At 38.4% G+C, this 23597-nt stretch overlaps 1 protein-coding gene across 5 annotated transcripts in view; it reads right to left on the bottom strand.

Annotated features, from left to right (window-relative positions):
- ARHGAP21 (Rho GTPase activating protein 21) overlaps positions 1–23597 on the bottom strand; it is a 129850-nt gene that overhangs the window by 36889 nt on the left and 69364 nt on the right. For all 5 annotated transcript variants that reach the window (XM_043478483.1, XM_043478487.1, XM_043478485.1 and 2 more), the window contains exons 5-7: positions 8178–8270; positions 5798–5876; positions 2596–2650 (exon numbers count right to left, since the gene is read on the bottom strand). In XM_043478483.1, coding sequence (XP_043334418.1) covers positions 2596–2650; positions 5798–5876; positions 8178–8270 — 227 coding nt within the window. The remainder of the gene's footprint in view (positions 1–2595; positions 2651–5797; positions 5877–8177; positions 8271–23597) is intronic.

Raw genomic sequence — 23597 nt, forward strand, 5'->3', positions numbered from 1 at the left:
AGATAACCTAGCTAAAAACATTTATGTGGAAAAGAAGTTTCTGCATTTTGATGTTCTTTGGGGAACAATGCATAACCTACATTAACTATATACACTCCTTCAATTTCCTAACAAATTACAGGACATGCAAATTTGAATGAAGACTGGGTTTAAAGGTGAGGTTTTCTTTTATTATCAAGGATATGGGCTTTTCTTTCTTTTTTTTTTTTTTAGAATTTTTATTTATTTCTTGATGTAGACCATTTTTAAAGTCTGTGTTTACTTTGTTACAATACTGCTTGTATTGTTTCATGTTCTGGTTTTTTGGCTGTGAGGCATGTGGGATCTTAGATCCCCAAGGAGGGATGGAACCTACACCGCCTGCATTGGAAGGTGGAGTCTTAACCACTGGACCACCAGGGAAGTCCCTGGGCTTTTGATTTCTTATGCTTAAAATAAAACAACAAGTTGTAAGAATATGACTTTTCTGTTACAATATATCAGGACCCTTTACTGAGGAACTTTCAGGATCTGTGTGCTTGGGTCAGACCAGTGAACCAACTTTTCCCTGTGGTGCAACAATTTGTAGTTTCCCTCTACTTTAGATAAACCACAAGGAGACTCATCAATTAAATTTCCCACTGATCACATCCTTAGAACATTATTGCACTGCTGATCCCCTGCATCAACCACCCAGCATGCTAGGATGATCATTCTGTGCTTGATCCTTCCCTCGGCATTTATTCATTGCCAGCCACTCTGAAATGAGCTATTTCTTACACTGTTCTAACAAAGTCCCACCAGTGCCTTCACCTTAGCAAGCAAAGAGTCTACTAAAGATGACTCTTCAGTAGAGTTCTGTTTTGGAAGAGCACTCTATCTCTGAGTCAGGAGAATGCAACAATTCAAGGTCAAGTCTGCCCTCCCCTGTAAGTATCACCTCCTGGTGCTTTGCATAAGTAGAGCCCTAGAGAATAAGCCCCTCTTTATTTTCAATCTAGTGACTTCACTGCCTTCCACGGTTATGACTTTTACTCCTTCATTGTGCTGAATGATCAGGGTAGGAACCCTGCAACTAATTCTACTTGATTAAGAAAACCATCATGGATGGTTATCCCTCCTTGATCAGACACCCCGGACATCAACAGAACTGTGCACTTAAGAAGGATAATCTTTTATCAGTAAAACTGCCATTTCAAAATGAAATCAGCCTGCCTTGAAAACACAAGGTTGATCTCCACGAATTTTGGTTAATTATATCTTATGTGTAAGTGAATCAGTTCAGTTCAGTTGCTCAGTCGTGTCGGACTCTTTGCAACCCCATGGACCGCAGCACACCAGGCTTCCCTAAGTGGAATTATTAGGATTAGCTTTAGTAATATTTTTTGTGGAAAAAAAAAAAAAAAAAGTGTTTACAAAGATTATTTAGGACTTTGGTTGAGCCAAGTTCAAATTAACGCCTTATAAATGAAAAGCATCCCTATTTTGATTCCTATCACAAAGATTCCATTAGTTCTGAGTAAAACAGCAATTCTGCTGCTGCTGCTGCTAAGTTGCCTCAGTCGTGTCCGACTCTGTGCGACCCCATAGACGGCAGCCCACCAGGCTTCACTGTCTCTGGGATTCTTCAGGCAAGAACACTGGAGTGGGTTGCCATTTCCTTCTCCAGTGCATGGAAGTGAAAAGTGAAAGTGAAGTCGCTCAGTCGTGTCTGACTCTTCGCGACCCCATGGAGTGCAGCCTACCAGGCTTCTCCATCCATGGGATTTTCCAGGCAAGAGTACTGGAGTGGGTTGCCATTGCCTTCTCCAAAACAGCAATGACAATTCTCTAAAAGGAAGTTTTTTAAAAACCACAAACTTCAGCAGCCACTACTATTTCCCCAATCTAATTGTTTTATTCTGCTGAACTACAAAAGTCAATTGAGGAAAAGTATTCCTGAACGAAATTTGTCATCTTTTTTTACCATCAGCAATATCTAAAGGAGTTAAGAACTCCATTCAATTTGTTTTCTTTCTCAAGAGGAGAAAGATATTTTAAGACAAATGCTATAGGTTTTCCGCTATCTAATTCCACTCCCTCCCTAAGATGTTAACATATTTTTCCCTTAAGGTGTGGACTGTACTCATTGTGAACATTCCTTCTAATGGAATGAATGGATACTATTGAAAATTGTTTGGTAAATTAATTTATAAGCAGTAATCCTTATTGAAAAATTAAGAAATGGCTTTCATAAAACTTCTGACTTTATAATTTTTTTAAAAAGTCTAATTCCTGGGGATATGTACTTGCATTCTGAGATTTGGCTTTTGGTCAAAGGAATAATCTAGAACGCAACACTGGGGCAAACAAACTCTTTAGGAATCTCATTCCAAATGACAACAGCAAGTTTACTGTGAAATTAATAAAACATTCTCATGTTGCTTAACTGTAAAAAATTGACAATGGTCTGTCTGTCTCTCTCTCTCTCTTTGATAAAGCATAGAGAAAAAGTGTTTAAGGGTTTTCCCCCTTAGAATCTTTTTAAAAAAATCTAATTCACCTCTATCTTTAGAGAATTCTTATTAACATTCATAACTATAAAACAATCCACAAATTTGAACAAATAAAACTTACCACTTGGAGAATGTCTTCATCTTTTGGCATAACACTAAGTTCCAATGTTGTATCACTGAAATTGAATATACATAAACTATTTTAAGGGAGGCAAAAATTATACAGGAAGGACATAAAGGAAAAAAGAGGTAACTCAAGTATTTTTTAAGTTGATTATGAGTTTAACTTGCAGATTTTAAAAATCTTTACTTTCAAATCCAAATCATTAAAATGAAAAGTAATAATTTTTATGCATATATAATAATTATGTACATATGTTTGAGCTATTCAGAATTGGTCAAGTGTTCTTTACAACATGCTTCTAATTTAGAAACACCAAGCATATTACTTATATTGAATATTCCTGGAACAAAACTCATCAATATATAATTATGTATTCCTTTATCTCAGGTCACAGAACAAATTACAAATTTTTACTACATAGTCTCATTGTTTATCAAATGAAAAATCCATTAACATGAAAATAATCAAAGAACCCTAAAATTTAACATTTTAGGCAATACTAAACATCCTAATTTTGAAATATTCCCTCTTGGCCTCAGAAGGGAAGGAAATAAGAGTTCACCATCACAACCATCAAAATGATGCCTTATCTTTAAAAACCATATAGCATCTCAACTATTTGCTTTCTTCTCCATGATTTAACTTAGAGCTTTTACAGGAATAGCTCAAAGTCTCATTTTATTTTGGTACTGTAAACGTCCTGTTGAAATAATAGACAAGTTTCTCTAGGTTTAAAACAGCTCAAAGGGAAAAATTATATTGAGTCCTGTGATATCAGAATTACATTGAGATATGCAAGGATAGTGGTGCTGTCCCAAGCTAGGGCTTCAGTATCTATCCTAACAATACTGGATAGACTTCCCCCCAATACAATCATGAGATTGAGAAACAAACAACAAAAAACCCAAAATCTAATAATTTACTGGTGTCTCTATTTGAACCCTTATTTTTAGGTTCATAAATGCAAAGAGAATAGTAAATCAGTAAGAACCACAGGTTCAAATAAATTTTACTAAGATATATGTAAGTACTTGAATTTCAACATTTAGAGTTGGTAGAAAATACATACTGATGCTTAGATAAATTCTTCTGCAAGGATACATTTTTACATTAATACACTGCAGAATCTCAATGGCTTTGTGCTGCATTAATCCATTTGCTACCAACTGCAGACAAAAGGAACACAATTTTTTAAAAGAAAAATAAGATCATAAAAAAAAACATTTATTTTATTTATTTATTTAATTTTTCAAATTGCTTTACTGGTGAAAAATTAAGACTGTCATTCCAAAATGCTATTACCGTGAAAGATGAACTGCATCAGTAACAAAAAAGAAAAAAAAAATAATGTGGAGTTTGAGGAAAACAAAGATTAAATTATGGTTGTTTTGGGAAAATGGTACTTTTAAAGAAGACATGTTAAGAAATACCCTGAAAACTCTTAAATTATAGGTTGACAAAACATACTGGTATATTTATCATGATCTAAATTATTTTCAAAAAGAAAATTTGGGTAGATCTCCCCACTGCCTCTGGGGAGGCTTTCAATTCTTCACCAGTCCCCAGGTTTCCTCAATACTTAAGATCAAATAGGTGTCACTCAGGAACACCTAGACTCTAACAGTAAAGAGAATACTCTGAGATCAATAAATTATGATCACTCACCTCTGAAAGTGGCAACGTATTAGGGCATTTTGTGTAAATTGTTGTTATTGCTTAGTCGCTTAGTCATGTCCGACTCTTTGCGACGCCATGGACTGTAGCCTGCCAGGCTCCTCTGTCCATGGGATTTTCCAGGCAAGAATACTGGAGTGGGTTGCCATTTCCTCCTCCAGGGATATTCCTGACCCAGGGATTGAATCTGTGTCTCTTGTGTCTCCTGCATTGCAGGCAAATTCTTTACCCTCTGAGCCACTGGGGAAGCCCAAGGAGAAGCTGGAGTGGGATGCCATTTCCTTCTCCAGGGGATCTTTCTGACCCAGGAATTGAACCTGAATCTCTTACATCTCCTGCATTGCCAGGCAGGTTTTTTTTTTTACCACTAACGTCACCAAAGATCCTTGTGTAAATAAGTGAGATTATAGCATGAACTGCTTTAGACATGGTTAGAGGAGCCTGACAAAAGTCTTCAGAAAACAGTGAACTTCAATTTAATTACAGACAGCTGAGTGTGGCTAATATAAAGCAACAGGTCACCTAAAAGTTACTGAATTTGAATCTGGGTAGAACCTCTTGTTGGAGAAGGAAATAGCAACCCACTCCAGTACTCTTGCCTGGAAAATCCCATGGATGGAGGAGCCTGGTAGGCTACAGTCCATGGGGTCTCAAAGAGTTGGACACAACTGAGCGACTTAACTTTCAATTCACTTTCATGCATTGGAGAAGGAAATGGCAACCCACTCCAGTGTTCTTGCCTGGAGAATCCCAGGGACAGAGGAGCCTGGTGGGCTGCCGTCTATGGGGTAGCACAGAGTCGGACACGACTGAAGCGACTTAGCAGCAGCAGCAGCAGAACCTCTTGTGATGTTGATCTGGAAATCAGACCCTAGTAGAGTCATGGTTTATTCTTGATCAAAATTTAATATGGCAACCTCTTTGGCTTTTGATTTCTGTATTTGCAATTTTAAGAAAAAGTCTAGGTATGTGACAGAGAGAAAGAGGGTTGTACTAAACTATCTTTACAGTCAGTCACTCTATAAATATTACTCTACCTTTAAAACTCAAAATCTTATTCTGTAGAAAGTAGGCAAACAAGTGGATTCAAAGATGATTTCTTGTGGTCTTTGTTAAATGAATTTGAGCAAGAATATTATTCAGTAAGCTATTTAAAGATAAGTTATCTTAGTGGTTTTAAAATAAATTATATATGCAATTATTTATATACATATTGTAGACAAATTTGATTTTCACTTCAAATAAAAGTAACAGACTTAATGACAAATCTGAAATGTATGCCTCTCAGGCTCAAAAGGATTTTAATTACAAATCTAGTAAACTTGCCGAAACAAAGCCACCAAATACACCATCTTCTGGTAGTATGCTCTTGGCAACTTTCAAATGCATTTTCAACTTTAAAGGAAGGTTTCCTATCTTTACATCGCATCAGCTTCTTATAGGAATACAATATTGTATTAAATCTACATTCTTCATTGATTTATAAAACCCATCTTTGGCCAAAATTAATCATGTCAAGACTTACCTGTTCTGGATTAAAGCAATTACTTGAGAATAGGTCTTGCCAATAACACTTTCTCCATTGACTTTTATAATTCGATCACCTTCAAAGAGGAATTAAAAAAACACATGAGGAATTCCTTTACAATGTCACTTCTGAGTACTTTTGTAATACTTCTTGAGTAAATACTTATTTTTGATATATCCTTGCTCATTGTTTTGTAAAGTATCTTTTATAAAAATGAACCTAAATTTTAATATATCCAGCTTATGAGATATAATGATGTTTTAAATGAAGAGTGCAGCAACTGATGAATTTAGAAACCTCAAAAAGTATTTTATTTCTAAACGTTTATATATTTATATAAATAAAATAAATCCCCTAATTTTATTTACTTATTTTTTAAGTTTTTTGGCTATGCAGTGCAACATGTGGAATCTTAGCTCCTCAACCAGGGATAGAACCCTGGTGTGGAGTCTTAACCACTGGACCACTAGGGAAGTTCAGTGTTCTCCAATTTTAGTCCAACTGATTTCTTTGTCCTGTTCTCCCAATCTCTTTAGTTTACTGATTAGTGCTACACTGCAGAACTGAAATATGGGTATGCACATGGGTTTGGCTTTATATATACTAACTTGTTCTTCATTTTAATGGGGTAAAGGACCTCTGGATGACTCAAAAAAATTCAACAGAGCAGAAAAGAAAATAAACGAGAGAAAGGACAAGGGAAAGAAGAAAATAGAAAAAATGTACTTTTCGTGTGCCTAGCACAGCCCCTCAACTATGACCAAAAAAAACAATTAACAAATTAACAGTGCATCCTAATGTATCTTAGGAATGATACCCAATACTTATATTTGTGGCTGAAAAGATTATTTTAATCAAAAGGCAGTAAAAGCTAGTTTTTCATTAATTGCCATTTAAAATTATGTTTAAAAATAAGAGAAAGGGGTAACTATTTCAGTGTCTGCATTACTCTAAACTAAATCCTGGCTAGTTTTTATGAAAATCACAAGTCACAAAATATTTCAGAACAAACAGACCACATCCTGCTGATATGCAGCTGGGCTTGCTTCCATTGCACTGCAGACTTCAGTTACTCTTTGGGGACTTGGGGGGATGGAATGAATTGGGAGATTGGGATGGACACATACACACTACTGGTACTATGTATAAAATAGATAACTAATGAGAACTCTACTGTATAGCACAGGGAACTCTACTTGATGCACTATGGGGTGTAAACGAGAAGGAAATCCAACACAGAGGGGTTATAGATATAAGTATAGCCAATTCACTTTGCTGCATAGGAGAAGCTAACACAACACTATAAAGCAACTACACTGATAGAAATTTTAAAAATAAAGAAAATTTACCATTTTAATAAAAAAAATAAGCTACTCTTTGAGGTGGAATGAACTAATTCATCTCTGGCAGGCCAAGCTCTTCTGGAATTTGGAGCTCCAAGATTATTTTAGTTAGATCAATAAATATCTTCATCATTTTACTATTTTGTTCATTTTTGTCAAAATTAAATGTATGCAAAATAGGTTGTTTTAAAGGGCCTCTGAGAGTCCATTATTAAGTGGTAACTAAAAGTGCCCACTTTTTTTTAAATTAAAAGATCCTTGCTCCTTGGAAAAAAAACTGTGACAAACTGAGACAGTATATTAAAAAGCAGAGACATCACGGATCTTTGCCAACAAAGGTCTGTCTAGTCAAAGCTGTGGTTCTTCCAGTAGTCATGTATGGATGTAAGAGTTGGACTATACCGAAGGCTGAATGCCAAATAATTGACACTTTTGAACTCTGGTACTGGAGAAGACTCTTGAGAGTCTCTTGGACAGCAAGGAGATCAAAACAGTCAATCCTAAAGGCAATCAACCCTGAATATTCATTGGAAGGACTGATGCTGAAGTTGAAGCTCCAATACTTTGACCATGTGATGCAAGGAGCTGATTCATTGGAAAAGACCCTGATGCTGGGAAAAACTGAGGGCAAGAGAAAGGGGAGATGGTTGAGAGGATGAGATGGCTGGATGGCATCTCTGACTCAATGGATGTGAGCTTGAGCAAACTCAAGGAAATAGTGATGGAAAGAGATGCCTGGCATGCTGCAGTACATGGGGTTGCAAAGAGTCAGACACCACTTAGCAACTGAACAACAACAACAAAAGTGCCCACAAATTGCGTGTGTGTGTGCTAAGTTGCTCAGTCATGTACAACTCTGTATTTCTGTCAGAATGTATCTGTTTAGGTATCAAGAAGCTTATAACAAACTAGGTCTCAAAAACAGTAATAACTAATATGAAGAGAAAGGAAGAAACACACAGAAGGAGAAAGAAAAATATGGAAAATGAAACATGGAAGAAACAAAGAAATTTAGAGTCTTTTAATATCAGCACCTGTGCATAATCCAGCTTCAAAAGCAGGTCCGCCCTCTTTCACCTGTTTAACAAAGATGGTGTCCATGGGTTCCAAGCGGTTTCTTTGTTTTCCTGTGGGAGAAAAAACATCCAAGGCATGGTTTTACTTCACAATATTTTCATAAAATAGAAAAACAGGAAACTATGTTTAACTGAGACAATTAAGCCAAGATCTCTTAATGAAGTGTTAAACACATACCCTGAATTTGAATGCTGAAGTCATTATTAAGAGTATTTCACGAACTCAAACATTTATTTTGCTTCTTTCATAACACAACCACCACAGCAGCAATGGTGTCCATTTATCGGGAACATTCTGTATGTAAATTACTACACCAAATACTCCCATGCCTGAGAGCTAATTTCCATAGTGAGTAAACATTACTACCACCATGGAACAAAATAGGACACTGGGACTCAGGGAGATTAAGTAAGTTCTCCAAGATCACAGAGCTAAATTATACAGGTAGTACTCAAGCCTACTTTTTTTTTTTTTCATTTGTTCAGTAATTTATTTTTATCAAGTCTATTGCTTTTTAATACTGCATGGTATTAAGCACGAAGTCATAATGCTAAGTAAAACAGTTCTTTCCCTTTAGGGATGCTGGAGGGAGACAGACATATAAATGAAGAATGATACTACAGTATTAAAAAACAGAGACAAATACAACAGACAGTTATGATGATGAGGAGCAGGTGATCAAATGCGAAAGTCAGGACTTCACCAACTGCTATCTATAGACCAGCTCAGGGACTTGCTAAAAATCAGTGTTTGAAGTCCAATCAGAAATCTGCTTTGTCAACAATTTTCCCTGGTGATTCACCTACACACTAACATTTGAGAACAACTGACAGTCTCAATACACAGAAGTAAAAAAAAGAGTCATGGCTGAGAGAACGTTTAAAGTAAGTGATAAGTATGAAGGTAAGCACCGAGAGAGGACAAACAGGTAGATACTCAGAATGTGGTCCCCAGACCGGCAGTAGTGACATACCCAGGAAGTGCGTTCAGATCTATTGAATCAGAAACAGAAGCAGAACACACAGCCCTGACTCTTTAAAAAGAATGTAACTGAGAAAAGAATGCATATACGTGTATGGGGGTAAATTTAATCCATTTTGTTAGACTGCAATGCTGGGCAGAATTTGCTTGAGTGTCAAATATAAAGAATCCATAATTGTTGTCATAGAAAACTGAATTTTTATCCATTGTACAGGATGCAGGGATCAAGACCACACCAAGGAAAAGAAATGTAAAAAGGCAAAATGGTTGTCTGAGGAGGCCTTAAAAATAGCTGTGAATAGAACAGAAGCGAAAGGCAAAGGAGAAAGGAAAGATATATCCATTTCAATGCAGAGTTCCAAAGAATAGCAAGGAGAGATAAGAAAGTCATCCTCAGAGATCAATGTAAAGAAAGAGAGGAAAACAATAGAATGGGAAAGACTAGAGATCTCTTCAAGAAAATTAGAGATACCAAGGGAATATTTCATGCAAAGATGGGCACAATAAAGGACAGAAATGGTATGGACCTAACAGAAGCAGAAGATATGAAGAAGAGGTGGCAAGAATACACAGAAGAACTAAGCAAAAACGATCATCACGACCCCGATAATCATGATGGTGTGGATCACCAACCTAGAGCCGGACATCCTGGAATGTGAAGTCAAGAGGGTCTTAGGAAGCATCATTATGATTAAAACTAGTGGAGGTGATGGAATTCCAGTTAAACTATTTCAAATCCTAAAAGATGATGCCGTGAAAATGCTGCACTCAATACGCCAGCAAATTTGCAAAATTCAGCAGTGGCCACAGGACTGGAAAAGGTCAGTTTTCATTCCAATCCCCAAGAAAGGCAATGCCAAAGAATGCTCAAACTACCGCACAATTGCACTCATCTCACACGCTAGTAAAGTAATGCTCAAAACTCTCCAAGCCAGGCCTCAACATGATGATGAAACGTGAACCATGAACTTGCAGATGTTCAAGCTGGTTTTAGAAAAGGCAGAGGAACCAGAGATCAAATTGCCAACATCCGTTGAATCATCGAAAAAGCGAGAGAACTCCAGAGAAACATCTATTTCTGCTTTATTGACTATGCCAAAGCCTTTGACTGTGTGGATCACAACAAACTGTGGAAAATTCTGAAGGAGATGGGAATACCAGACCACCTGACCTGCCTCTTGAGAAACCTGCATGCAGGTCAGGAAGCAACAGTTAGAACTGGACATGGAACAACAGACTGGTTCCAAATAAGGAAAAGAGTACATTAAGGCTATACATTGTCACCCTGCTTATTTAACTTATATGCAGTGTACATCATGAGAAATGCTGGGTTGGATGAAGCACCAGCTGGAATCAAGATTGCCAGGAAAAATATCAATAACCTCAGATACACAGATGACACCACCCTTATGGCAGAAAGTGAAGAAGAACTAAAGAGCCTCTTGTTGAAAAGTGAAAGAGGACAGTAAAAGTTGGCTTAAAGCTCAACATTAAGAAAACTAAGATCATGGCATCTGGTCCCATCATTTCATGGCAAATAGATGGGGAAACAGTGGAAACAGTGACAGACTTTATTTTTTGGGCTCCAAAATCACTGCAGATGGTGACTGCAGCCGTGAAATTAAAAGACGCTTGCTCCTTGGAAGGAAAGTTGTGACCAACCTAGACAGCATATTAAAAAGCAGAGACATTACTTTGCCAACAAAGGTCCATCTAGTCAAAGCTATAGTTTTTCCAGTAGTCATGTGTGGACATGAGAGTTGGGCTATAAAGAAAGCTGAGCACTGAAGAATTGATGCTTTTGAACTGTGGTGTTGGAGAAGATTCTTGAGAATCCCTTGGACTGCAAGAAGATCCAACCAGTCCATCCTAAAGGAGATCAGTCCTGGGTGTTCATTGGAAGGATTGATGCTGAAGCTGAAACTCCAATACTTTGGCCACCTGATGCAAAGAACTGACTCACTGGAAAAGACCCTGATGCTGGGAAAGACTGAAGGCAGCAGGAGAAGGGGATGACAGAGGATGAGATGGCTGGATGGCATCACCGACTCGATGGACATGAGTTTTAGTAAACTCCGGGAGTTGGCGATGGACAGGGAGGCCTGGCGTGCTGCAGTCCATGGGGTCGCAAAGAGTCTGACATAACTGAGCAGCTAAACTGAACTGAACCACAAAAGTGACTCAAAAAAAGAAACAGATAAAGCAACATCTATCATCAACTCCTCTTACATATTTAGCTGTTTATTTTGAAAGAAATCCTCTAAAAGTAGTGAATGCTAACTCTCCTTAAAATGCAAGACGACACAGTGGAAACTGTTTGTGCTTCCTGCAGGAGACAGGTATCCAAATTCCTTGCTTTGCCACTAGACAGTCCAGCTGTAATTAAGTAAACTTTTTTACTTAAAGAAATCATTACTCTTTCATTGCACAGAGATACGTTTTAACATTGCTGAAAAGTTTCTAGGACTCAAAAAGATAACTATAAATGTGCTCAGCATAGCTTATAACTGGAGCAATTTCTCAATAAATGTTCATTTCCACTCACAGTGTTTAGATGAAGACTAGCCTTATATTTTGAAGAATTAAAAATTTGAGACATCATAAAAATACACCTGCAAAGTAGCTATCATTCAACTTTTAAAACTATTTATATTTATCAGATCTCTTCCCAAGGAAACTCTATAAACTCTGTATGTTCAGATGACCTGAAAATATTCTAAATCCTTTGGTCACTTTTGATTAGCTATGACAGCCCCAGCTGAAGGAAGTAAGAGAACTAAATGCTAGTTAACTCCCTACTAAGGAAGAATGTCCTCATTCTGAAGAGATGTCTGTTGAAATACTTAAGGATGAAGTATTAGTAATCATCAATTATCATATTTTATTATTATATTGTTACATTTCCATTATTATAATGATATCTGCAACATAATTTCCAAATGATTTGAGGAAAAAAAATAAACCTAGATAGCCACACACTCAGACACACATATAGATGGACAGATAAAGCAAATATACCTTAAACATGTAAATTGTTGAGTAAGACAGGGCATTTGTTGTACTTTGAAAATTATAATACAAAGTTTGGAAAATTTTTCTGTATGTGCCAAGCTTTTACTTCACAGAACTTGTCATCCACCACTTACAATTACACATTTATTTGCTTACATGTTGCTTGTCTCTTCAACTAAAATGAAGAGCAGGGATTTGTGTCATGTTCACAAATTTGTGTCATTGTTCACCTAACAATGCCTGGTACAGAATGGACATTCAATAAATCATTACTCAATAAATGAACAAATTTCTTATTTAAACTTACATCAAGCTTTCGCTTACAACTAGTTTGAAAGGGGAAAAAATTATTTTCAATATAAGTCACTTAAAATTCAAACACTTAATTCCAAAAAAGTTGGTAATCAAGCTAGGTCCTTATGTAGCCGACTCAACATTCACAGCAGTGGGTGTTTAAAGAAAACCATTTACTTTTTTCTTGACTAGAGATTTGAAGGTTTAATAAGTTTTGCTGCATCAAGTCAGTTCTTTCAGGAAAAGATTTATATAATAAAAGAAAGGACACATTTTTCTTTTTATTAATGACTTGCATTCCACCATGTCCCAAAGGTGATTATATCACACCTACATTTAAAAAACACAAAAATATAAATGACTATTAATGACTTCTACAAAATAGTAAAAAGCTGGCTGGATAGCAATATGGTGACTTCTGAAAGTTCTGATAGGAACTTCCACTTACACAGAATAAATGCAATTCAAAATAATTTGGTTTTAATTTCTATAAAGGAAACAGTAACTTGGCAATGACTACCACTAAAGTTCAGACAGACTTTGCCACACATTGACCAATCCTTCAATATACTATGCCTGAAAATACATGAAGATGGAGTAGACTAAAAGAAGGGCCAATCTTACAGCAAACACTATTGTAACTAAGAGTTATACTCTGATCCTTCTTGTTCACTTGCCTTCCTAGACTCTCTACAGAATTCTAACTTGCTATTACTACTATAGATGTTACCCAATTTCTTCTGGACAATAGAAAAATTTTCCAGAGACATCCATTAATTACAGACAGGTTTAATAAGAAATATCCCTCTCTTCAATTTCTATATGCCTTGACTCTAAGTCTTATGTTAAACACATAGTTCATTAATTTTAAGAGTGTCTTCTTTTTAATATATGCTCTCTGCAATTCCACTAGAACTGGAAATCACAAGCATCAAATTTAAAGTCTGTGTTATTCAATCTCTTACGCCTTTGGTTTTTTACAGTTTCTAGATATGCAAAACTAAAAGTCCAACCCTGTGGCAATTCATCAGGAAAATTTGCCCCTTACTTCCCTGTAGGATCATTTGGTGGAGTTAGTTGGTTTCCTTGGCAATTCTCAGTAAAAAGTCTCTTTCAATTCTGCATGTGTATTTTATAATTTCTTAGTTTTCTAAAGACCTTATTCAAGTGTCATTTTCCTTATCAGAAGAAAAGGGAAATGTGTCTTTTTAGCACACACATGTAACTAAATCTTTCTGTCTTTGAGAAAAGGAAGAAGATGGTGGTGATTTTATGTGAATAAGAATGGTTAAAATGAGCATGTCCTCCAGAAAAGTCCCATTTTATTCTATTTTGCCATTTAACATACAATTAGTAAAGACTTAGATAAGAAGATGTAAAAAGCATATATGAATTTACTTGAAGTCACACTTTGCAATCAGAAAGAATGCAAATACTTTTACATTTCAGTAAATATAATTAGTGGGGGGAAAACAACTAAAAGAAACGATAATGACTAGGTAGTAGCTGCCATCCAAACGCTGAATGAGCATCCAGGTTGGCAAGATTTTTACTCTCCATATCCAGGACAATGTAGCAGTCAACAGCTTGAGACCTATGACCGCATTATAGGGTTTAAAATCCCAGCTCTACCACATACTTCCCAAGAAGGGTTACTGGATTCTGCAAAAATTATTGTCTATCAGAAATTCAAATTTAATTCAGCATCCTATATTTTATCTGGCAATCCCATCCCCAAGGGGTTTTAAACAAATGATTTATTGGTGCTCCAGTTAACTCATGGGAAAAAATCAGAATGATGATCATTTATTTACTTTCACATGGCAAGGTTGTTGTAAGGATTAGAAGAGAGAATCGATTAACATTTACATGCTGCCTCGTACAAGTAGGTTTTTAAGGAATGTTACTACTATGCTAAGTCTGATGATAAACCTTTAGGTTTACATAGAGAGCAGGGATGAATGAGGCCGGGGACACAGCCCTGTCATACTGTCGGGGTGTGATTAAATACTGGTCTAGAGAGGAACGATACAAACTTAACTGCCATATTAGAGGGAAGCTGTAGAGTAGAAACCAAGGACCAAAGAACAACGAAAAAAAGAAGTAAGAGAGACTGTACTAAAACATTTCCAGTAACTCTGACACAGACTACAAATCTGTCTTAATTACTCAGTCGCTCAGTCACGTCTGCCTCTTTGGGACCCCAAGGACTGTTGCCCTTCAGGTTCCTCTGTCCATGGAATTCTCCAGGCAAGGACACTGGAGTGGGTTGCCATTTCCTTCTCCAGGGATCTCCCCAACCCTGGGATCGAACCCATGACTCCAGCATCTCCCGCACTGGCAGGAGGATTCTTTACCACTGAGCCATCTAGGAAGCCCAGTGTGTAAAGAGATTGGTGTCTAAAAGCCAGAAGCTCTAATGACCCTCTTCTTTGGAGAATGCTAAAACCTAAAACAATTGGATTTAAATTGTTTCAAAATTTGAAATATGAAGTACACAGAGCAAGCAGACTAAAGCAAACCGATTATTTTCCGAAGCAACAGATTTTGAACTATACCGGTTACAAACAAAAGCCTGTAACGAAGACACACAGAGGGACAGACCAGGGAATCCTATAGTTCTCTGTTCCGTATAGGGACAAGAGAAATGTTTTTCTTAGCAGTTAAAATAAAAATTCTTTAAACAAAGAAATACCGTCTTACATTTCAACCAAAAGCAAAGCAGCAGAAAACAATGGCTATTACTCAGATTGAGACTTTTTTTTTATTTTCCTTCTCTCTGAGTTCACAAGCATGTTATCAAACAACTTTTTTAATGAAAACAAATCTATTTTCACAATGACAGATTTAAGGTTTTTTTTTAATCAATTTCTTTGCTATAAAAAAAAGAGAGAGACAAAAACAAAGAAATGCTGTCTCTCTCTCTACACAAGAAAAGGCTGTTGAAACTAAACTGGGCTTAATAAGAAAGTTAGATAAGCCTTAGAAGGCATGTGCTCTCCACAAAGGCGGAAAGCTAAAGAGGTCACATAATGGAATGCTAAGGCTCCACGTGTTAATTATTTAAAGAAAATCAATTAAATAGCTCATTGAAATTAAAATCTATTTTTCAGACCCCTAATAATTGAAACCACAATGTAGATTGAGACAGATATATCAAAGTTCAATTTGAAGAATGAAGAATGATCTTTGCTTCTCTTTGCTGGGCTGTAGACTGCTACAGGCAAAGAAAAAAAAAAAAAACCCAGGGCATGAGGAAGCACTTGCTAAGCCTAAGTTTAGGAATATGACTCTACTAAGGCAGGGGCGGCAGCCGAGAGGAGCTACCCCACGTCCAAGGAGCGGAGGCTGTGTGGGCGCAGGAGGGCCGAGAGGAGCTACTCCACGTTCAAGGTCAGGAGGGGCGGCTGTGAGGAGATACCCCTCGTCCAAGGTAAGAAGCAGCGGCTGCGCTTTGCTGGAGCAGCCGTGAAGAGATACCCCACGTCCGAGGTAAGAGAAACCCAAGTAAGACGGTAGGTGTTGCGAGAGGACATCAGAGGGCAGACACACTGAAACCACAATCACAGAAAACTAGCCAATCTGATCACATGGACCACAGCTTGTCTAACTCAATGAAACTAAGCCATGCCATGTGGGGCCACCCAGGATGGACGGGTCATGGGGGAGAGGTCTGACAGAATGTGGTCCACTGGAGAAGGGAGTGGCAAACCACTTCACTATTCTTGCCTTGAGAACTCCATGAACATTATGAAAAGGCAAAAAGATAGGATACTGAAAGAGGAACTCCCCATGTCGGTAGGTACCCAGTATGCTACTGGAAATCAGTGGGGAAATAACTCCAGAAAGAATGAAGGGATGGAGCCAAAGCAAAAACAATACCCAGCTGTGGATGTGACTGGTGACAGAAGCAAGGTCCAATGCTGTAAAAAGCAATATTGCATAGGAACCTGGAATGTTAGGTCCATGAATCAAGGCAAAGGGGAAGTGGTCAAACAGGAGATGGCAAGAGTGAATGTTGACATTCTAGGAATCAGTGAACTTAAATGGACAGGAATGGGTGAATTTAACTCAGATGACCATTATATCTACTACTGCGGGCAGGAATCCCTTGGAAGAAATGGAGTAGCCATCATGGTCAACAAAAGAGTCCGAAATGCAGTACTTGGATGCAATCCCAAAAATGACAGAATGATCTGTTCGTTTCCAAGGCAAACCATTCAATATCATGGTAATCCAAGCCTATGCCCCAATCAATAACGCTGAAGAAGATGAAGTTGAATGGTTCTATGAAGACCTATAAGACCTTTTAGAACTAACATCCAAAAAAGATGTCCTTTTCATGATAGGGGACTGGAATGCAAAAGTAGGAAGTCAAGAAACACCTGGAGTAACAGGCAAATTTGGCCTTGGAGTACGGGATGAAGCAGGGCAAAGGCTAATAGAGTTTTGCCATGAGAACGCACTGGTCATAGCAAACACCCTCTTCCAACAACACAAGAGAAGACTCTACACATGGACATCACCAGATGGTCAACACTAAAATCAGATTCATTATATTCTTTGCAGCCAAAGATGGAGAAGCTCTATACAGTCAGCAAAAACAAGACCAGGAGCTGAGTGTGGCTCAGATCATGAACTCCTTATTGCCAAATTCAGACTTAAACTGTAGAAAGTAGGGAAAACCACTAGACCATTCAGGTATGACCTAAATCAAATCCCTTATGACTATACAGTGGAAGTGAGAAATAGATTTAAGGGACTAGATCTGATAGACAGAGTGCCTGATGAACTATGGACGGAGGTTCTTGACACTGTACAGGAGACAGGGATCAAGACCATCCCCATGGAAAAGAAATGCAAAAAGGCAAAATAGTTGTCTGAGGAGGCCTTACAAACAGCTGTGAAAAGAAGAGAAGTGAAAAGCAAAGGAGAAAAGGAAAGATATTCCCATTTGAATGCAGAGTTCCAAAGAACAGCCAGGAGAGATAAGAAAGCCTTCCTCAGTGATCAATGCAAAGAAATAGAGGGAAACAAGAGAATGGGAAAGACTAGAGATCTCTTCAAGAAAATTAGAGATACCAAGGGAACATTTCATGCAAAGATGGGTTTGATAAAGGACAGAAATGGTATGGACCTAACAGAAGCAGAAGATATTAAGAAGAGGTGGCAAGAATACACAGAAGGACTGTACAAAAAAGATCTTCATGATCCAGATAATCACAATGGTGTGATCACTCACCCAGAGCCAGACATCCTGGAATGTGAAGTCAAGTGGGCCTTGGAAGGCATCACTACGAACAAAGCTAGCGGAGGTGATGGAATTCCAGTTGAGCTATTTCAAATTCTGAAAGATGATGCTGTGAAAGTGCTGTACTCAATATGCCAGCAAATTTGGAAAACTCAGCAGTGGCCACAGGACTGGAAAAGGTCAGTTTTCATTCCAATCCCTAAGAAAGGCAATGCCAAAGAATGCTCAAACTACCGCACAATTACACTCATCTCACACACTAGTAAAGTAATGCTCAAAATTCTCCAAGCCAGGCTTTAGCAATACGTGAACTGTGAACTTCCAGATGTTCAAGCTGGTTTTAGAAAAGGCAGAGGAACCAGAGATCAAATTGCCAACATCTGCTGGATCATCGAAAAAGCAAGAGAGTTCCAGAAAAACATTTATTTCTGCTTTATTGACTACACCAAAGCCTTTGACTGTGTGGATCACAATAAACTGTGGAAAAGAGATGGGAATACCAGACCACCTGACCTGACTCTCTAGAAATCTGTATGCAGGTCAGGAAGCAACAGTTAGAACTAGACATGGAACAACACACTGGTTCCCAATAGGAAAAGGAGTACGTCAAGGCTGTATATTGTCACCCTGCTTATTTAACTTATATGCAGAGTACGTCATGAGAAATGCTGGGCTGGAAGAAGCACCAGCTGGAATCAAGATTGCCAGGAGAAATATAAATAACCCCAGATATGCAGATGACACCACCCTTATGGCAGAAAGTAAAGAGGAACTAAAAAGCCTCTTGATGAAAGTGAAAGAGGAGAGTGAAAAAGTTGGCTGAAAGCTCAACATTCAGAAAACTAAGATCATGGCATCTGGTCCCATCACTTCAGGGGAAATAGATGGGGAAACAGTGGAAACAGTGTTAGGCTTTATTTTGGGGGGCTCCAAAATCACTGCAGATGATGACTGCAGCCATGAAATTAAAAGACGCTTACTCCTTGGAAGGAAAGTTATGACCAACCTAGATAACATATTAAAAAGCAGAGACATTACTTTGCCAACAAAGGTCTGTCTTGTCAAGGTTATGGTTTTTCCCGTGGTCATGCATGGATGTGAGAGTTGGACTGTGAAGAAAGCCGATCACCAAAAAATTGATACTTTTGAACTATGGTGTTGGAGAAGACTCTTGAGAGTCCCTTGGACTGCAAGGAGATCCAACCAGTCTGTCCTAAAGTAGATCAGTGCTGGGTGTTCATTGGAAGGACTGATGTTGAAGCTGAAACTCCAGTACTTTGGCCACTTCATGCAAAGAGTTGACTCATTGGAAAAGACCCTGATGCTGGGAGGAATTGGGGGCAGGAGGAGAAGGGGACGACAGAGGACGAGATGGTTGGATGGCATCACCGACTTGATGGACATGGGTTTGAGTAAACTCCGGGAGTTGGTGATGGACAGAGAGGCCTGGCGTGCTGCAATTCATGGGGTCGCAAAGAGTCAGACACGACTGAGTGACTGAACTGAACTAAGGCAGAAGTGATAAATATGAAATTCAAGCGAGTAATTACATCTGGGGGGAAGAGAATAGAAAAGAAATGGTATAGAAAGGCCTTAGTCATATTTATAATAATTTATGTCTTAGAGAAAGAGAGAATGAGGTGGTGTTGACATATTAGGATGACAAAGGTAGTAAGCATTTGGAAGTTACATTTCCCCTTTATTTTTCTGTTTGCCTGAAATATGTTCTAACTCCTTTTAAACTGTTTAGAATAGACTTCTAAAAAAAAGAAGAAAACAGGCTTCTAATTTTCATTTTAGGGGTCTGGTTTGCTAATGGCATACAAAACACTTCTAAGAGCCTAACAGTCTGTTTAACATCAAAAATCCACATGTATCAATGATGAAAAAAATCCTATATGAAAATTAAGTAGAATCCAATTTAAGAGGACTGTCATGGCAGATTACTGGGCCCTTTTCCCTTCTCTTCCCTGTAAAGGCAGAAGCACTAAGAGAGAGAGAAAAAAAAAAAATCGCATTCCAGTTTTCTAAACCTAGGTGTTTCCAAACTTCCACTTAAGACAACTCTCATTTCCATAGTGATGGCTAGTACTTTACATTATAGCTCCCAGGCCTCCAATCTGTTGTCCAGCAAATTTCACGAGCTTTAAAGTCCAAATTCCAATAGTCTCTAGACAATGTCAGTATAAAGTCACCTGTCAGGTCTCAATCACATTTCATCCATTATAAGCAAACACACACTTGCGATTCAACCTCATCTTCAAAGAACATCAAATGGAACACAGCAAAGCACTAAAATCTGCTAAATATTAAAATACAGATCATGTTCTAACTTAATCACAACAAACTTTCTTTCTACCCTCACCAGTCTAATTTTTTTGTTTACTTTTTAGTGTGGAAAATGTCCAGAATTTACAAAGGTAGAGAAAAACAGTAGAATAACCTCTGCCCATGAACATAATTTAAATAATTATTTAAAACCTGTCATCTTGTTTCATTTACACTCGAATTGTCTTCCTGAAGTATTTTAGTGCAAATCCTAGGTATCATGTCAATTCATTAATAAATACTTCAAATACTTCAGCATGATTACTAAACATATCAGAACTTTACTTCCTGCTCCTTGGAAGAAAAGCTATGACAAATCTAGACAGCATATTAAAAAGCACAGGTATCACTTTGTCAACAAAGATCCATATAGTTAAAGCTACGGTTTTTTCAATAGTCATGTACAGATGTGAGAGTTGGACTATAAAGAAGGCTGAGCACCAAAGAATTGATGCTTTTGAACTGTGGTGCTGGAGAAGACTCTTGAGAGTCCCTTGGACAGCAAGGCGATCAAACCAGTCCATCCTAAAGGAAATCAATCCTGAATAGTCATTGGGAGGACTGATGCTAAAGCTGAAGCTACAACTCATTGGACACCTGATGCAAAGAGCTGACTCACTGGAAAACATTCTGATGCTGGGAAAGATTGAGAGCAGGAGGAGAAGGGGGTGACAGAGGACAAGATAGTTGTATGGCATCACTGACTCAATGGATATGAGTTTGAGCAAGCTCCGGGAGACAGTGAAGGACAGGGAAGCCAGGTGTTCTGCAGTTTACGGGGGTCAGAAAGAGTCGGACGTGATTTAGTGACTGAACAACAATGAAGGAAAGATAAAATCTGTTCACAGTTCTCCATACTACAAAGTTATCTTGCACAACGTGTAGCATATAAACTGACAACAAACCCGAGACTTCCTTACCTCAATCTCCCTGAAAGCCTATCTAAGATTAATGAAAATTATTTCATGACAGAAATGTTAGCACCAAAAGCTATGAAATAAATTTAGAAAGGTCTCGCATGTAAAATCACAACAACAAAAAAACCCCTAAAATTAAGTTCTGGAACAAGTTTTCCACTTTCAGTGGAACACTCTATGTATTCAAATTCAGTGAGGTCCTATATACAAGGTCCTATATTACAGCACATGAAAATCTCTGGCACACACAACAGTGTCTGGCATACAGTGGACGTTCTGTAAATATTACTGCTGATTGTTTCAAATTAAAGTCCTGGTAAATGCCAATAGCAAGACTGCCCAAAATCAACTCAGAGACTTGTTTCAGGAACAAAGCTATTACTGTTCAGTTCAGTTTAGTTCAGTCGCTCGGTCGTGTCCGACTCTTTGCGACCCCATGAATCGCAGCACACCAGGCCTCCCTGTGCCACTGATCTGTATGATTTCTCTGAAATAAGAAGGAAAATGCTGTCACTGAATAGTAATTTGAGTACAACACCACTAGGTGTCAGCTGCGAACCATAATTTTCCAGCATTATAAATCTCCCAGTCAAGAAATACTCTGGAGGGTGTTATTCATTCAACAAATATTTACTGAGCTCGGACAACAGACAGCTTGCCAGGAGCGGGTTACTCTGCGACAAACAAAACGGAACTGGGATCCGTCTTCCGGAGAATTTGAAGTTTCTGCAACATCGTTTTTTTCCCTCTCTGAAGCTTCAGGAATTTCACAAAGTATGTACTGCATGTGGCTTCACAGTCCTGTCATTCCAGTTGTACTAGATTTTAAGTTCTCTGCAAACCCAGAAAAATGTGCCGCCGTGCACTGACCCCAGGCAACTCTCTTTCCATTTCTGACCATACCACTGCCTGACCACGTAACTGATAAAACCTGCCCATCTTTCTTCAAACCCTTAGTCCTCTCTAGTCTTCAAGACTCTCCAGTCTCCCTCAGAAATCACTTTCTCATAAGTTTACCCACAGATCAGTATTACAACCAAAGTCACCAGCAACCTCAACTTCCTCTCCCCCTTGACCTTCCAAAGCATTCCACTTGCCAGGGTCCAGCTATGGACAGTGCCAACCAGACCTTCCCTCTGCTCTTGTTCTTGGTGCGATGTCAACTGAGTGAAACTGCGTAACCCACTGATTTAGAGTTCCCCAGTTGAGCTAAGCGTTTGATACTGCTGACGAGACTCTCTTGCTTGTGCTGAATATTTTAATTCCCTTTCCCTTGAGGTTGCCATATCAAGCTTCTCATAACCTTCGAGGACTTGCTATGCCACCTTGATTCCTCACACTGTTTAGGTAACTGTATCTCTTACTTCACTCTATCTCAACTACTGTATCCTCATTTTTTTCTCTTTTAAAAAATCTTTTCCTACCCATACCTCCGCTTCCCTGATGGCTCAGTGGTAAAGAACCTGACTGCCAATGCAGGAGATGAGGGTTCAACCCCTGGGTCGGGAGGATCTACTGGAGAAGGAAATGGCAACCCACTCCAATATTCTTGCCTGGAAAATCCCAAGGACAGAGGAGGCTGGCAAGCTACAGTTCATGGAGCTGCAAAGAGTCAGACACAACTGAGCGACTAAACAGCAAAAACACCCTTACTTCCCTTTGTTCTATCTCAGGTGAGGATTTAGTTACCACTATTCTTCAGGACTTTGCTCCCCAAATGGTCTCTTCTCAACTGTAAAACCAATCTCTTTCTTCTTCTCTCCAGATCTCGTAACACACAAAAGCTTTCCAAACTTAAAAAAAAAGACAACAGAACTTCTCCCCACACTGCCACACAGCTACCATCTCTCATTCTCCATCCCTTCATTTTCTTACTTCTTAAAGAATAGTCTATACTCACACCTACCTTCATTTCTTTACTTCTAATCCACGGTTTCTCAGACATTGACAAGAATCTTTGGGGGAGAGCACGCCCACCCCCACCTGCCACCCATTCCCTGATCTAATTCATGTCACAGCCCGCTGACATACCTGATCCCCTCTGCCCACTGCACTGAAACTGTTCTTGGTAACTTTACCAATCTGCTTTTTGTCAATTAGGTCAGATCAAACAGTATCTTTTTAGTCTGTATCCTAAAGAATCTTCTAGAATGAACGACAAGTTATCCACCCTCCCCTAAAATGATCATCTCTTAATTAGCAAGCCATCAACTCCTGCTGGTTGCCTTATATGTTCCAAAATTTATTATCAGATTTCCTTTCTGATTCTTCTTTCTCTGACCAGCTCTAAGATGTTGCATTCCCTAGGGGTCTACCTTTATGCTGGATGTCATCATGCTCTCTGATTCTATTTATGACTAGTGCTTAACTGTAGCATACATAATGATGACTTCCAAATTTATCTGCAACTCTCACCTCTCCTTATGAGCTCCACTTCCAAAACTTCAACTAGGTACTGAACATTCTACAGGAATTAGAAATGCTGTTGTTGTTGTTGTTAATGTAGAGTCACTAAGTGGTGTCCGACTCTTTGCAACCCCATGGACCTCAGCATACCAGGCTTCTCTTTCCTTGACTATCTCCCAGAGTTTGCT

The sequence above is a fragment of the Cervus canadensis genome, chromosome 10 (assembly GCF_019320065.1).
Source record: "Cervus canadensis isolate Bull #8, Minnesota chromosome 10, ASM1932006v1, whole genome shotgun sequence".
Lineage (NCBI taxonomy): Eukaryota > Metazoa > Chordata > Mammalia > Artiodactyla > Cervidae > Cervus > Cervus canadensis.